Raw genomic sequence first — 18,048 nt, forward strand, 5'->3', positions numbered from 1 at the left:
CAGATGCAACAGATGACAGGATAAGGGAGTTAGAAATCATGATAAGCCTGACAGACATTGGTGGGCCTCCTGCTCACCAGGCTCGACAGGGGCAGAAGGTTGGGTGACCCTTGTTGCAATCCTTCTGTGCATGGGAACCTTCTTCTTTGGATACATTCTAGTATGATGCAGCAAGTACTCTGGGTAGATCTAGCAATTGAGGGTGGCAGCAGCTAATTGTTGTTTTCGGCTAATGTAGAGACCATCTATAACCGTATACGAGGCCGTGTGAGACCGTGTATACCCGTACTATACCGTGTATGCCATGTATGATTCGTACTTGAACCGTATTGGTCGTATGGCGTTCGTATAAAACCGTTTGTGCACTCGAGTCAATCGTACCGTGTGACATTCGGATGTTAATCGGGTGTTGGATGTAGGACTTGTGGACGGTCTCGAACGATTCCATACGATTTATATACGATCTTGGCACGGTTGGGCTCTCTCGTGGAGTGGACTTCAAATACGGTTGTATATACGGTCTCATACGGTCTCACACGGTCTCACACGGTCTCTTACGGTCTTGTACGGTCGTTTATACGACCATACACGGACATTACATCCGTACCAGTTTTTTAAAAGTTTTAAAATCATTCACGGCTTACACGGATACACTCGAATGGCCCGAGTGTAACTCGGTTAAACTCACGGTCAGTTCGGTTGTATGTACGGTTTACACGGGTGGCCAACCGTATAAGCCGTGTGTTCTGTGTGAGATGGGCTTTAAACAGATATTATAAGGACATGCGCATAAAAGGATATGGTAGACATGTTCATTAATTAAATGATGTAAAGTTTATATTCAGTAACATAATAATTATTGTCATGTCTTCTTTTATATATATGCTGACATTAAGTCTTTAATTACCAAAATACACCAACAAAACGAAAGAAGATGCATAAACAAAAACACAAACTCAGACAGGAACGAGGTTATGAAGATACCTGTCTCAAATATCGCTTATTCATTTCCACTGTTATATATCTAGAGTTGTATCATAGTTTGGGGACCTTTCTGTTGAAAATGTGTCAAAGTTAAATTGTATACATATACATGCACAGTGCGTTAACTAATTGGCTCAATTTTTGTTGGGGTTTACTTATTGTGACGGCAGAGAACGAGAAAGCGATAGCAATATCATATTCAGATGCTCGGTCATTGGTTACTTTTTTCTGGGGTTTCATATCTTGACTTGTTTTTATGTTTGACTATCATACAAAAGAGAAAGAACATCAAAACACTCGACAATCTGGTTAATACGGGGAGAGGGGCATCGCCCAATGTCGTAGCTAATCGGTTATTTCCGGAACGTTATGAACAAAATCTCGGCATTTGATTATTGACAATCATTGATCCTTTATCGCTTTTAAATTCCGGTTATTAACTGTTGAAAATATTGAATACCGAAGATTGTGAAAAATAACGTTACATTAACGAAATGGCCAATTTTTTACGATATTGGCCGATGTTAAAAATGTTTTTGCGGGAAAGCATTACAGTAAGACTACCTTAATTGGAACCGCACTCCAGAGCATATCCATGATTGGCTCATTTTGTCTCGAGTGTTTACGTATTGTGACGATAGAGAAAGGGATTGCGATAGTAATATCATATTGAGTTCATTAGTTTCTTTTTTCTGGGGTTACATCTTGTGACAACGTGGAACGTGTTTTTATTTTTTGTCTATGATACAAAAGAGAAAGGAACATCAAAACACTCGGCAATCTGATTTATACTCGGGGGCTACCCCCATCTAGAACAAATCATGTAGTCTCGTGTTTCGATGCTCTTTTGTTAATTATGCTATATCTTTGTCCTGAACTAAACCTACCAACCTCTTTCAAAGGCCTAGTTTATTCAGAAGACAAAACACATGACTATTTTGTTAATTTGTTTATCAACATGGCAACATACAAAACTTATATCATTACTGACGTTGTTTTACAACATAATACGAAAGTACAGTAACACAAACAGTTTCAGATGAGTCCAAATATGTAAAACTAAAATACGATAATAACTTCTTTATCTTATACACGATGTTTTATATTTGCAGTTGTATCCAATCACAAATGTAACAGAAAATGTGAAGTTGGTAAACATATGACCTGCGAGTACAATTTTACTGTAGAAAATTACTATGTCCTTTCGAGGGTAGGTAATCTATATTTTTAATAGAATATTTATGTATTGTTATAAAAAATGAAAAAAAAAAAATCTTTTTCTATAAGCGCCCGTTTGAAAAGTAAAATGTAATCACACGTTTTCACCTGATTTTTATGAATTTCCATACAAATTAAATTCAAGAGAAGGTCACTATTCTATCTGAAAAAAAAACTATTTAGTTCATACTATTCAAAAGTGATTTTTTTACGATTTTTTCAGCCAGGAAATCTCAATCTTAATAAAAGCTGTATTTTGTTTAGTGTTCTAATGTACTAAACATCGCCATTACTTACAGGCATGCTACCGATGTCCTTTCAATTACACCGACTGTTTCCGGCCTCATTGTGTATCTACCAATGGTAAACAAAGACATCTGCACACCGTCAACCGCCAACTGCCAGGACCTAGTATAGAGGTAACTTGTTTTTTTTTCCTATGCGGCGTGACACATGAAGATTTCCCCGGGCAGTATTTGTTATTTTCCACACAACATTAATTTTGCAAGTCAAATATTTAGTAAGTCGTTTTAAGCATGGAATAACTTTGTAAATAAACGAAAATATGTTCTTACTTTAGTCAATATTGCATCGTTTTCACTGTATTGATTATCAAATGCTTTGTAAATGAGGGCTTTTCAGAACCTGTCGAGTCAAATAATTACAAATAACTTAAATAGTGTGTCATTAATACTAATCATATGATACTATAGCATTCTTCGAAGAAGTTAGGGCGGTACGTAGACTAGACATTTTCTGTTATATTTACTATTGGACATTTTGATCTACCAATTTTTGATTTGGCAGAGGAAGGTTGGTCGGGATCTTTTAATTTTGAGGTTGTTTTGCCAAAATTCATTGTGGCCTAGACCACAAAAATATATTCGAAGACTTGTACAGGTCAGGGTTCAAGGTTACGGTGGCAAGTTTGCTTATCCGATCTACAGAAAGTTATGTCCATCTGTCATCCCATAATGTAGGTTATAGAGGATATCGGCGATTTTAAAGATACCAAGGTCACTTTTATATTAATATACATGTACTTTCTTTGTAAATTTAATGAAGTGATCGAAAGCATCAGACTGGAACATACATGTTTGCACGGACTTCTTAATTTATCATGTTCCTTTACGAAGACAAAGAGGATATAATAATTGTTTTGCAAATGTGTTTAAACTGAAAATCATCAGTTTAATCCATCTTTTAAGATAAGTTTGGCATCGCTGGAATACGCGAGGTAGGGTGATACAGCACCAGGCCTATTGGCTTGCCCAGTAGGATATTCAGTTAAATCAAAGTGCTGCAGCACTGAATGCGACGGACATGCAACCGGAGAGACATTAAGGCTTTTTTTAAGAAAAAACAAAACACAAAATATATAACAGGGAAAATTTGTTCCATACAAGTTCGAGATTTGTAGAGCAATATATTTTGTGTCCCAAACTGATATAATTCAGATTTTCTACTTTCAAGTGCGCACTTAAATACAGAATGAAAATTATGCCTAAAAACTCTGGTCAAACTTGTAAATCAGTGTCCTTATCGATTTATTCCAAGAAATGATATGTAAATAGAAAAAAATACTGTCAACGAAATATTTCTAAAATAAAACCATGCAAATAAACTTCAAGCATAATACATTATACATTTGAGAATGCTATTTAGAATTGCTTCGTGTTATATCATAGTGGGCATATAGTGTATAATAATCAATAAAATATTAGTCATTTGTATTTTTATTTCCTTTCCTTGGATATGTCTCATTTAAAAAATTTGGTTAAAATCATCAGCAATTAATAGTGTACTTTTTAGATTTTTTTTATTAACAAGGTAAAAAAATGTAGAGGCCAGAGCACATCGTTTTTATTTTAATTTAAATGTCACTTAAGCACTACAGTGTTTAGTTGTCCTTTTCAATTTTACACTAAATTCCATTTCAACTTGTTTGCTTCTTACAATTGTATAGAATTTCTAAAAGTATTGCATGTAAACCGCTGGTTTATTACATGTATAATGTTAGTCCAACTAATTGTACTGTGCGACGAGATATTGTGCTATTTTCGTGTGCCTCTACGTTAAAGCGAGATTCTGCCCCAGAACGAAAATATCTCAGAATTAAGCTTTGGCACGTCAATATATTTTGACTAGTATAATGTGTACTCCCTAATAATCAGCACATGTGAAGCAGAATCTATTTTTAGAATAGCGAAGGTTAACTCATATCGTGACCTAGAAAAATATGTAACCAAACCAAAATAATCGGAAGTAGAACTGATATAATAACTTCCTTACCATGAAAGAATACAAGGTGGTAAAGTGTTGAAAAACTCTGTTCTTACATGCATTTTCAAAAATAGATATTTATACTAACCATTGTACTGTATCTAATTTATTAATAACTGCTGAATATTCAGCTACATCCGCGGTATGAGTCACGAAAATAGTTCTTCTTTTATTAATGCGTGAGTTATCCTGGAGTCACGAAAAACTTTTAATTTGTTAATAATAATGTTTTGTATAATGTAGAAATATTTATTTCCTACTAATAATGTCTTGGAACTGCAGAGCTTACACCTTAATTGGAGTATAATTTGCTGTCCTACTTTTTCGACAGCGGTAAATCGTTTCGGCAGTAATTTGCATATTTGGCAATAATACTATGGGACTACAACGTTTTTATCAATAATATACGTTCATATTTTAACTTGGATAACTTAATTTGAAATTGAAAAGGCTAAATATGGAAGAGTTTAAGATATCCCGACAAAGTATGGGAGTTTTGAAGGATCAAATTCATGTACTATTTTTTGGGCTGTTAATCGGTTTAGGACACCTTGCGCGATTGAAGCCGACGAAATCCCACGTGTAGATGACTTAGCTCTGAACGCGCCTGAGGGCGCGTCCGTCGCAAAAATAAAATTTGTTGCTAAATATTTCGATTAACATTTATGCAAGTACAGGTAAAAGCAACACATCTGCTGATATATTACAGCGGATAATGTGACCCATGCATATCAATTTTCAGTTCAGGTATTATACGTGTTCTTCAGGTATGTAAAGGTGATACTATTATTGTCTGGGTTAACAACATGATCGACGAAGAGTCGGCAACTACCATACACTGGCATGGAATAACACAAACAAACACCAACTTTATGGACGGGGTACCTAGACTCACCCAGTGCAATATTCAGCCGTTTGAATCATTCAAGTATGTTAAATTTACCTTTTAGTGTGTTGCTACACCTATGTGTTCCACCATTTAAGAGCACCTTAGCGCTCAATACTCGTGTGAGTGTTAAAGAGACTCCACCGAGGTCTTTTCACATGAAAGGACTGGGAATAATCGACGGTCTAGTGCTATAAGGGCGTAAATGCATTTTTACAAGTTTCTGGAAATTGGAAGAAAACTGTCTGCAGACTTTGATCTTTTATCAATCATGATAAAATTTGGGACACACTTAGAACAACTAATATCGAGTTTTTTTTAAACATTTTTCAAATTAAAATAACCCATCACCTTAATAAAATTCACGGAATGCGTTTTATGCCGTATAATATTTACATTTTCATGCATCGGCCAATAATTCTAAAAGGACTGAACTAGCAGTTACGCTCTTTAAAATTGTTACTTCGACTTAGCCCAAAGAGGGCGTAACTACCATATATGCCCTTATAGATTTTAGTGTATTCATTAATTTTTCAATACAATTATATAATTGTTTTTAATCTATAACAATAATGAATTATAATAAGTGACCATTTTTAAAGTATCCTTTGTCTTTTATCATATGACATTGTATGTGAAGGTTACATGACAGATAAATACAAGTAAAATGGTTTCCTGCGGGGAATGATATAAAGATATTTCATTTAACTAATTTCAACATTGTTTTGGGAGAGGGGATTAAATAAACGTTTGTATCAGGAATATAGTTGACAATAATCGATCAAATAGAAGAAGGTCTTTGGAAACTGGTGACCGTTGATAACCGGAGAAGGTCGAACATAAAACAATTATTTCTTTTTAAGAAAATGATTAAATAAGCCTGCCATTTTATGAATAATTCCAAGCAAAAAAATAAAATAAACACACAAGTTTACGCAGAAAATATCTCTATTTATTATGGCAGATGCCACTACGAATATTTTAATTTTGTAGATTTTCAGTATAAACAATTTATTGTTTGTAAAATTTGAGATACAATGATAATTTTCAAATACATCATTCAAGTTTTTCCACCTTAAACGGTAAAATAATTATAAAAAATTAGAAATATCACGTAATAGTTTTTTGTTCTAAATTAGGTGTAATTCTGACTAATTCCCTAGATGTTATTCCGTAACGTACCGACAAATGGTATTTAGCCAGGTTTTCGAAAAGGTCAATTAACCAATCGTGTACGGTTTACATATCACATGCTCCTCCATGTACCGAAAACAGGTCACGTGCTCCTCCATGCCTCAAAAGTTATACGCGTACCAATACCCTGCGGTCTCCAGACCGCAGGGAAAAACACGTATTGATTTTAAATGTTACATAATCATTTGATTTAGAACAGTTTCTGTGTTTCATTAAATTAACATCCAGCTGCTTATTATATAATTAACCTTAGAAGTTACAACAATTTGATTATTTTCTAGAATTAACTTAAATGACTGATACATTATGTGTGTGGAAAACCCACGTAGTAATGCTAAGCTCTGAGTATTATGTCGTAGTTTCATGTGGCCCATTGAAACCATTAATGGAAAAGGTTGTACTTCAAGTTGGATTAGTATCCACCTTATGATTAAAATAAAGATATTTCTAAAGAAATTGTGGTTAACGACGGACGACAGACATATTCTTATCACAGACAAAAGCTCACCCAAGCACTCAAACATCACACACGGAACATTATTAACGCTTAATGTACAATTTTGCATACACGGTAGCTAATACAAAACATAAAGGCAACTTTGATACATTTTAACTGTTTAGTTTATACAAATTTATTTAAGTTCGGTTGTGTTGGAAGTTGTAAGCTTATCTAAACACACTTGAAACTGCTCCCATTTAAACAATACCTTTGTCCTAACGGGTTTTGAACAGTTAAACCTTAGGTTCTTGTTACAGTAGCCAGATTCAAGCGAGTTGAAAATACTTTTTAAAACTAAAATATACATTTCAGACAAAATACACAAAATGAATATTTTTTTCTATATTGAGGCATGAAAAAATGAATGATCATTCATAAAATAGACATGAAATATTATCATCAAATCATGTATGCATGTATACATGTACATATTGTTGGAATTAGAATTACTTAAAAAAACTGTCAAATACAAGCTTAAAAGCACTTTGAAATATGAAAGAATACACCATTTATACTACTAACAGATCCAAATTCAAATTTTATTATGATTAATTAACAATCAACTTTAGATCAATGACACTAAGACTAAGCAATGTCATCTGTATCTAACATTAAAGTGTCTGTTCCCGTCACACAGTGTTGTCCAATGGCCCAATGTACAATAACCTTCGTTATTATTTTAAAAATATTAAATAATAGTTTTCCCATGAAGGAATTATTAATATTAGCTTTTATGTAATCTGGGTCTTTTACAAGCTTGACATGCACGGTGTCTCCTGTCATCACAGAATGATTTCTAACACAGAAGCGGTGTGGATTTTGTCAGTTTCTAAAGTGTTTACTGCACAAAGACACATTGTTGAAAATATCTAGTTTCTTTTAAGCCACACGAAGCTATCGGAGTAGAATAAACATTCTTTAACATGACAAAATTTTGAATGTTTATAAAGACAATTTAATGCAATAACGTTGTTTCTTTTTTGGAAATTTATCCATGGGCGGAGACATTCCTACTACACCCACCTGATTCACCGTAGGGAACGTGTTACAGTATCGCGTTTTTCGGTTACAGTATAGAAATTTCAAGATGGAGGATTATTTATGGGAAGAGATGTAGGTTATTTTTATTCAGGTCCATACTACTAGTAGTTTAGTTTCTAAAAGATGTTTTTGTGCTTTGCTTGTAAGGAACAGAATCCGGTATCTAGTCATATGTTTCTTCAGACCCTGCACCGCAGAATTATCTCTATATTGCCTCATAAATGTGCAGATTTGAAGGTTTAAAAATTTGAATCGAGAGACCAACGCATTTTTTCCCATTCCGACATTATTTAAGCATGCCTACATAAAGTAAATCTACAAAACGTTAGTCTTTTGTATTTAGAAACGTTTATAAAAGTAAATGACCAGTTGAACCTATTTTCCTGTTGGTAAAATGCGTTTGAAAAAATAAACAATGTTACAGTATAGAGCCAGGTTAATTTTGAAGGGTTACAGCATAGACCTAGCGACTTTGAACCCATTGTGTTACAGTTTATACCCAGATTTTGGTTACAGTTTAGATACATTGTACTTGCCAAATTTCAAACAAAGTTCGTGTATCCATTATTTTTATAAAATAACTCATACCCTTCTATTTAATACATTCTTGAAAGGTTGTATTACTTTTTTTCTTCAGCAGAAAAGTTATAGTTTGCTATTTTTCTTACTTTTAGTTTCAGATTGAGACTTTTTGCAGAATATGTAATGTCCTAAGTAAGGACTGTTTTCATGACAACAACAGTAACTTTTATTGAATTGTATGGAGAGAAGAAAGATTATTGCTTGATTTCATTACACATTATAATAATGCCTATTAGTGATAAAATAGAGAAAAAAAGAATCCTTAACAGAAGTCCAACACGGAAAACATGAAAATGTTGCAAGATCAGTTTGATTAAACCTGTTCATGGACGGTAGTGGTAACTGCAAGCTACCTTCCACGCCTCCTAGCACCGGCTTCAGCAGAATTCACATTAAACATGAACTGGTACACTTTAGATTTTTTAACATCTGTGGATGTGTTCACATGGTGATTATCATGGAACCTTCAATGTGACACGTTATTGCCATTCTATGAAAAGCGGCATATTACGCCCATGATAAATTCGTGTGCCCTAAACGAGAATACAATGAGTGAAACTAAATAAAATGAAATTTTGAGAGGGGATTGGAGGTTATGAAGCCTGCATACCATAGATAAGCTGTCAAAAGACACAATTAACAAGCAGGCAATATCCCGAGAATGATTAAACAGTATTTAAGTGAGCAATATTTCAATCTTAAATTGTATATTAAGTTGGAATTTCCATCTACCATAATGTATTTTGTAAGTATTTAAAAGGGTTTGTTACATTTGGCTTTCTTGGATTTTAAGTTCCAACGACACTGAGGTCATGTGAAAACATTCCTGCTTTAGTGTAAAGAAAGACCCCAGATACCCTTTGTGAAACATTTCAGACACAAGCGGGCACCTGACTAGAACCATCGACCTTCCGTAAATGAGCTTGATAGATTCCTCACAAAGAATCCAAAGTCATGATTGGATTTCAACTACAGCAGTAAATGAAAGATAGCCTTATCCCGACTCTGCCACTTTTATGTACTTCCATCAGCCTCACTAGAGAAGATATTTTTAAATGTCTGACCTTAATTTATACTTTCAATATTATTTTCTTTTTCAGAATCATGAAAACTGCTATACAGAATGTCTGAAATAAGAAAAAACGAGTTTTAATTTAATAATGACAAAATAATCATAAATTCAACAAAGCAGCATTCGAAATGACGCCATGATCATGATTTGATTTGAATGCTTTTGGTTCGAGACGAGAAGGGTCTTTAAACATTGCCTTTTTTCAAAATCTATGTTTTGGGTTTTCGTATCCCCGATTGCAACCGAAACCATTTGAACAACTAATTGGTAGAAAGTCATGTAAATTTCATCACATTTATTCAAGTAGTTACTGAGCGGATGAGATTGAGCACACACATGTACGCCATCGGGCCAATAAACTCACAGAGATTTAAAAGTCTATGTAACATTCATACATTTTACCTAGTATATATAGAAAATATCGAAGTCTAAACTGTAACCGAAATCTGAGTATACACTGTAACAAAATCGGATAAAAATCGCTAGGTCTATGCTGTAACCTTGCACAAATCACCTCGCTCTATACTGTAACATTGTTTATTTTTCAAACGCATTTTACGAACAGGAAAATAGATTCATCTGGTCATTTACTTTTATAAACGTTTCCTAACATAAAGGACTAACGTTTTGCAGATTTACTTTTTCTAGGCATGCATAAATAATGTCGAAATTGGAGAAAAATGCGTTGGTCTCTCGATTCAAATTTTCAAACTGTCAAATCTGCATATTTATGAGACAATATAGCGACAAATCTGCGATGCAGGGTCTAAAGAAATATATGACTAGATACCGGATTCTGTTCCTTACAAGCAAAGCACAAAAACATCTTTCAGAAACTAAACTACTTGTAGTATGGACCGGAATAAAAATCACCTACCTCTCTTCCCAACAAATAATCCTCCATCTTGAAAATTCTATACTGTAACCGAAAAACGCGATACTGTAACACGTTCCCTACGGTGTATATATTACGAAACATACAAAGCGCCTGTTTGAATGCAATATTGCTATTTTTTTTAATCTTTTCATTTTGCTTCAAGTGATTCAGTTTTACCCCCTTATGCGTATCCTTAAATATGTCAAGATATATCCCTGACTGACACAAAGTCTTTACGTGCGTAAGTGTGACTATATGACTATCTGTTTGAACTAACGTATCAAAATCTTAAAAGGGCCGAACTGCTACTTAGGATCTTATAAAATTTGGGCACAGTGTAGTTATGGTGTAGTTACGCCCTTATAAAATTTTCCTTTTGAGCTCGATGCACTTACGCCCTACCAATGATTCTTCGATATTGAAGCCAACTTAAATGCTAGGGTAAAAATATATTTTGTCAGCAGGTGCGCGGTGGCGTCCTACTGCGAATGGTGTAAAAACATATAAAAGGGCGCAAGTACAACTTACGCCCTTATAGCACTAGACCGTCGAATTTTCTTTTGTGATAAATGCTCCATTTGATGAAGATCATTAACTTGTGTGCAAAATAAAAGATTGTTCGTTCATTACTTTGTTTCTCAGAAATTATACTCTTATTGTGATAACTGACCCGAAATTGAAAACGTTGCAACGCTTTTCACTCAAGTCGTGTTGAGAATAGCGCAACGCTAAAATGCGATTTTCATTTTAATATTAGTAAATTTCTTAATAATCTTTTTCATATGTTTTCATTTTAAGTACCACAGCTGATCAACGTAGAACATTCAAACTTTATGTTTTTATGCTGCCCTCACATATAAACCACGACCTTACTGCGACCTGATAACTAGTAAGATAGCATTTTTCTTTCGAAAATCGTTGGTTTTCTTTCCAAATTTCTCTCACAGACGGTCCGGGGCTCTGCAGTCTTGTGTTCAGTACGTTTTCTCTATGTCGTCAATACGACCCTTCTACGTCCATGGCGTTTCCACTGCGACTGTATTGCGTCCCCAAGGCGACCCCACGGCGATCATCGGCGACCCAGCTGCGACTGTGCTATGTTCTCTGCGTCCTTACGGCGACTCTACGACGACTATTGCGTTTGTGCGGCGACTGTCCTGCGACTGTACGACGACCCTACTACGTTCTTGCTACGTCTATAAAAACAATACTTTTTACCTTTAGTAGCGTCGCCAAAGGTTTCCGAGCAATTTCTTGTAATTTCATCGGTGACTCTACGGCGTCCTTAATACGAGTGTACTACGTCTATTGCGTTTTTATTGCGTCCTAACTACGATGCTGCTGCGACTATGGCGACTCCACTGCGATCCCACGGCGACCTAACCAAGACTCAGCAAGAACGCAAAGTTTCTGCGACTGTTTTGTGCATGTTCAAAATAGTCGCCGACGGTCTGCGACCTTGTGCGTCCTTGGGTTCCTCGCTACGACCTCGCTGCGTCCCTGCTGCGTCCATGGCGACTGTGCTGCGTCCTGGGTCGTAGCAAGGTCGCAGTAAGGACGAAGTAAGGTCGCGAGGTATGTGTGAGGGCAGTATTAGGCTTTAGCACCTCTGGAGTTCCGTTAAGAACCGTTGATTTTCCGTCTGAACGTAGCCCACAATTGTTTTAAATTGCATTTCCGCTTTGAAAAAATATTGCCAGATTTGACTGAACTTATCTGGTATGTTACCTGTTTTACGTAGTTATATTTTATATTCGGGGTATTATATCATTGTATCTTATTTATATTTACAAGGTAACACAAAACACGGTTACGTCATCCGGTGTTTTTCCAAGCTTTACTGGTTAACGAACAAATGGAGATATTACGCTATAAATTATGTACAGAATATAAGAAGGCTAACCCAATTTATCTTAAAAATTAAAGATTTTATTGGATGAAATATTTATTCGTCTCTGATACATATATGTACCTTTAACCTAAAAAATATGTATAGTGAGATGCAAAATGTATAACATATACATGTATATGTGTTTTAATGTTTACTGTGTGTAACAAGTCATGCATTGGTTGAGAAAGCTTTAAACGTGAATTTATAAATTATAATAGTGTATATTAATTCAGTATAGATACATCATATTGAACTTGTTCAAGTGGAGAGAGTATTAATTTTTATTACAGTTACAACTATGTTATATTACATGTACTCTAAACGATATTCGCTATTCTTTCTGAATACGCCGAATAATTTAATGAAACAATAGTTCCTAGATATTGTGAAATAAGTAGAAGGTACATTTAAAGTAGAAATAGGTATATCAATAACAAGTTGTAAAATATCAGTAAATGTTTTTGACTTATATCATCATCATATTCTTCTTCTTGTTCTTCTTGTTATTCTTCTTCTTCTTCTTCTTCGCGTTATAATGATTATCACCTATATCATTATTAATATCATTATCATCATCACTATCATCGTCATCGTCGTCGTCATTGTTACATCATCATCACATCATCATCATCATTGTTATTAGTACTATTTTAGTTATTATTATTACCATTATTAATTATTATCATTATTATTAATCTTTATTTATTATTATTTTTATTATTTTTTTATAACTTAATATATAGGTATGAGTTTCTCGCGGAGAACGCTGGCACTCACTGGTGGCACTCTCATTCTGGTGTCCAGTTAGGGGACGGTGTCCACGGTGCCCTGATAGTAAGAGAGCCGGAGGTTAATGACCCCTCCTCGAGTCTCTACGACTATGACAGGTCGGATCACATTATGGTGATCACTGATTGGTCAGAGAAACCCGAAATATCTACCTATATGGAGGAAATGCAGCACCGCTGGGTTACACCGAAGATGATTAAAAGTATTTCGTTTTTATCTATTTACTTTAAATTGATCAAAACCGTATTTCCTTTTAATTCCTTATGAAATTGTCCTCGATATAACAAACCCATTTTTAAGCCATAGTCATGTAATGCATAATCAAACTTTGTCAGAATGTTTGTCTCAATGAAATACACGTCATCTCCGGTCAAAAACTAGGTCAGCACTCAAGTGGCTGCAGTTTTGATCAAAATATCATGGAAATTGATCAGGAAGATTGAATTGATGATTTCTAGGTCAAGTTCGAATATGGGTCATCTCCGGCCAAAAACTAGGTCACAGGAGCTTAATGTTAACATTCTAGTGGCTGCAGCATTGATCCAAATATCCTGGAAATTGATCAGGAAGGTTGTTTTGTTGATTTCTAAGTCAAATTCGAATATGGGTCATCTCCGGTCAAAAACTAGGTCAAAGAAGCTAAAATAGTAAAATCTTGTTAACACCTGTGATTGCAGTTTTGATCAAAATGTTCTGGAAATTGGTCAGATGCTTTCAGATGTCAAGTTCAAATATGGGTCGTCTTGGGTCAAAAACTAGGTCACAGGAGCTATAAATAGAAAAATCTTGTTAACACTCTAGCGGCTACTGTTTGATCCAAATATCCTGGAAATTGGTCTTAAAGTTTGTTTTGATGATTTCTTGGTCAAGCTGAAATATGGGTCATCTGGGGTCAAAAACTAGGCCACACCGCCAAAATATGGAAAAACATTGTAAACACGCTAGAGGTCACAATTTTGATTCATTCGTCATCAAACTTGGTCAGGATGCTTGTCTAAGTAATTGTTTGGATGAATTCGATTGGTCAGGTGAGCGATCAATGTTAATCTTGGCCCTCTTGTTTTTTTTTTTTTTTTTTTTTCATCACGTTTTCTTACAAATATTTAATTTTCAACATGAACAGTATTGGTGAATGGGCGTGGCAGAAAATATGAGGTCACAGACTTCGTCATTAAAGGTGATGATACGGTTGCTGGATATACGCCTTATGAAGTTTTCACAGTGTCGTCTGGTGAAAGGTATATGATGATTATTATAATACTTCACGTTTGTAACGTTTATCATTGGATAACCGTGACGTTTATATATATAATATATATATAATATATATATATATATATATATATATATATATATATATATATATATATATATATATATATATATATATATATATATATATATATATATATATATATATATATATATATATATATAAATCATACATATAAAAATACTATATGAGATATATACATGTAATACACCCCTGATATAATACGCCGAAGTATATTTATATATGAACGTTATTTTCTCCAAATTATAGCAGTCGCAAATATTTTTCACAAACCTATATATATATATATATATATAATATATATATATATATATATATATATATATTTATATATATATATATATATATATATATATATTGCAGTCGATTTGTAGTTCGTACTCTCAGTGCTTGAAAGGGCGAATGGACACTCATTAAGCTTAGGATACATACATGCAGTCGGTTTATGAATTCATTCATTTGAGCCGTGTCATGACAAAACCAACATAATGGGTTTGCGACCAGCATGGATCCAGACCAGCCTGCGCATGCATTGTATGCAAAGGGTGTGTGTGTGTGTTGGGTTTATTCACCCTCGCCACCGGTTTAAAACCATATGGGCGAGCATATGCTTCATTTATTATAGGGAAAACACTTTATTTAGTTAATATCTGCATATGTGACTAGTGAGTACTGAGTACAATATTTCCTGCCCCAAAAATGCAAAATAATTGCATTGGATGGGGCCGGAAAACGGTGGGATTATATCCCACACTAAGATTAAAAAGCTGTATTTAACATTTAAACTTAAATTAAAAAAGGGGGGAAGACGCTTATACGCGGACGCCTTCTATATACGGAACAAAAACAAAAAAAACCCTAATAATTATGTTTAATGATAGCTTCATTTATTGCAATCATATTTATAATGTTAAAACAAATATTAAAGGGGGAAGACGCTTATACGCGTACGCCTTCTATAACAGACCAACACAGTTAGTTTTGTAGATCTTAGTTTTTTTAAAAACTTTATTTAACACATGAGAAGGTTTATTAGTATAAACCTTAGCAACACGCCTGAGAACATAGTTTTTTACCTTTCAATTTGGCCATCATTAAATAAAATTACTTTTCATAGGGAGAACAATGCAGAAACGAATATGAAAGATAGCGCCGAACCACGTTCAGTGGGTAAATTTTGATTGGCCGAAAAATGGTGCGATTTGTATGGCTAATTAAAAAGAAATGGTATGCAAAGGGCAAGACTGAAGTTTCCTTTATAATAACCCTCCTACATCTATTTATCTTGCTTCTAGGTTTCGTTTCCGGGTTATTGGAGCTACAGCACGATGCTATTTCCGGTTGATGGTTGAAGACCACCAACTTACAGTGATTACAACCGATGGATGGCCAATCACTCCATCAACTGTTAACTCATTCATGATACATCCAGGTACAGTATTCTGCAATATCAGTCACGACCTACAATTTTGAAAGATCAAAATCTACATGAATATGTTAAGACTGTGATATTTGATTTAACATGTTATCAAAGTTCATGAAGTTGTTAAATGAGATTGATTAATTCTATTCATACTTTAAATATTTCTTTAACAGTTTCTGAATAGTAGCCTTCTCGTAAATTACTATTTGGTCATAATTGTACCGTAACGAAATGTAAGTTTCCGCAATCATACCATTTAAAGTGCTGTTCACGCTTTATAAAAATCAGGTGAGAGGTACGACTTTGTGTTGCTTGCCAACCAGACGTCCGGTGACTACTGGATAAGGATTCAATCTTACGGTGACTGTGTGGGTGGTGACAATGATGGGCACGGTGCAGCTATACTGCATTATAACGGCTACGTAGGCAATGATGATTACATGCCAAATACTAACGTAGAAGATTTTTCTCAAGAAGGCATAGTAAGCATAACATCTTGTTGTTTTTTTTTATAAAGAATATACAATTTTACAGTCCAATACATACACCGTATACATATAATTTTACAACGTAATGTAGTGTTTATAAGATACTTACCATATCGAAACCGAAACATTCTAGATATTAAAGTGAATAGGTTACATTTTCCATAAGTATTTCAAATAATGATAAAAACAATAAATCCGGTTAGCTCAATAGGTAGAGCGTTGGACTGTGAATCGGTCGATCCTGGTTCGATTCCGGACGACGCAGGTCACTTTCGTTGTGACTGATCATGAAATCTTCTCTACGGTCAATTACACTGTACATCATCTCTGGTATGTACAGAAGTTTCAGTTTCTTGCGAAGTGAAGGCAACTAGTACTGGTACAGTGCTTGACAGCATACCCGGGAACAATGCAGTGACTGAACTGTGCTCTGGTAAATTCAATGTGGCTTACTGTCGTGATCCAGAGTGAAAACTACCAATACCACAACCAACATTTTTGTTTCTCAAAAAAAACTTCTTTTTTTAATTTTTGATATTTTGTAACAGTTTCAAAACTTTACTTAATGGCTCGTCAATGTACTATTTTTTGCTTTTGTTTGCGCTTTGCCATTTGGAAAAATTTAGTATTTTGTATGGAAGTCAAAATACTTTGTTTGCCTTAAGCTACCTTAACGACACATACGTGTATGTTCAGCAGAAATCAGCACTACTTTTTTCAGTTATTGAACAACTAACAGGGTCTATTCAAAACCCATTATTTAGTCATTATTCATCTCTATAGAATTAAAAATATCGATTTTTGAGGCATAATATGTCTTTAATATCAATTTGTGTGTTATCTTTATTGCGCTTTTTCGTAAAGGCACATTATGCATCAGATAAGCATATTTTTGAAATTCTGTAAAAATTGTAGAAATGCCGAACATGTGTTTGATACTGTTTTAATAACGGATTAAGAGCATAATTATGTTAAATAGTAGCACATGAAAAAAGTAGCGCTGAACATACAGTGATTTGTTGTAAAGCTAGCAAAATGTAAACAAAGTAGCTAGTATTTTGACTTCTATACACCATACAAACTACTCATTTGATAAATACACACAATGTATACCATTTGCAAACGGAGGCAACTAAGCAACATATAGTATATCTAATTGGTAAATGAGTAGTTTTTGGAAACTGTGACAAGATTCCAAAGATAGAACGTTTTTTTTATAGAAATACAAAATATAGCATTTCTAAGGCATACTGGGTCTTTAACAAGTCTACAGTACGACTATACTAAAACATCGCACCCTTTAATAACGATACGTTTCTGTATTCTAGGTTTTGAATCCTGGCTCGGAACAGAACACTGACACAAGCATTCTTCCGCATGCCAATATGAGATATGACCCTCCTGACGGACAAACCGAAGACTTCACGGATGAGAAAGTTGGTCTTAGATATTATATCAGTAAGTTCGTGGTTGCTGGTACTAATTTATCATCCCATACAGCGCTTGTTCTATTCAATGGACTTGTCC

The 18,048-nt window shown here is 34.5% G+C and overlaps 2 protein-coding genes across 2 annotated transcripts in view; both read left to right on the top strand.

Moving 5' to 3' along the window:
- The window catches only part of LOC132741549 (uncharacterized), a 71,912-nt gene that overhangs the window by 13,807 nt on the left and 40,057 nt on the right, over nucleotides 1-18,048 (top strand). The window lies entirely within an intron of this gene.
- LOC132741548 (uncharacterized) overlaps nucleotides 1-18,048 on the top strand; it is a 28,169-nt gene that overhangs the window by 5,504 nt on the left and 4,617 nt on the right. The window contains exons 2-9 of the mRNA XM_060729739.1: nucleotides 2,097-2,194; nucleotides 2,502-2,621; nucleotides 5,253-5,413; nucleotides 13,271-13,518; nucleotides 14,440-14,554; nucleotides 15,906-16,042; nucleotides 16,322-16,515; nucleotides 17,850-17,979. Coding sequence (XP_060585722.1) covers nucleotides 2,097-2,194; nucleotides 2,502-2,621; nucleotides 5,253-5,413; nucleotides 13,271-13,518; nucleotides 14,440-14,554; nucleotides 15,906-16,042; nucleotides 16,322-16,515; nucleotides 17,850-17,979 — 1,203 coding nt within the window. The remainder of the gene's footprint in view (nucleotides 1-2,096; nucleotides 2,195-2,501; nucleotides 2,622-5,252; nucleotides 5,414-13,270; nucleotides 13,519-14,439; nucleotides 14,555-15,905; nucleotides 16,043-16,321; nucleotides 16,516-17,849; nucleotides 17,980-18,048) is intronic.

This window comes from Ruditapes philippinarum, unplaced genomic scaffold (genome assembly GCF_026571515.1).
Source record: "Ruditapes philippinarum isolate M1 unplaced genomic scaffold, ASM2657151v2 ctg913_1_1_1_1, whole genome shotgun sequence".
Lineage (NCBI taxonomy): Eukaryota > Metazoa > Mollusca > Bivalvia > Venerida > Veneridae > Ruditapes > Ruditapes philippinarum.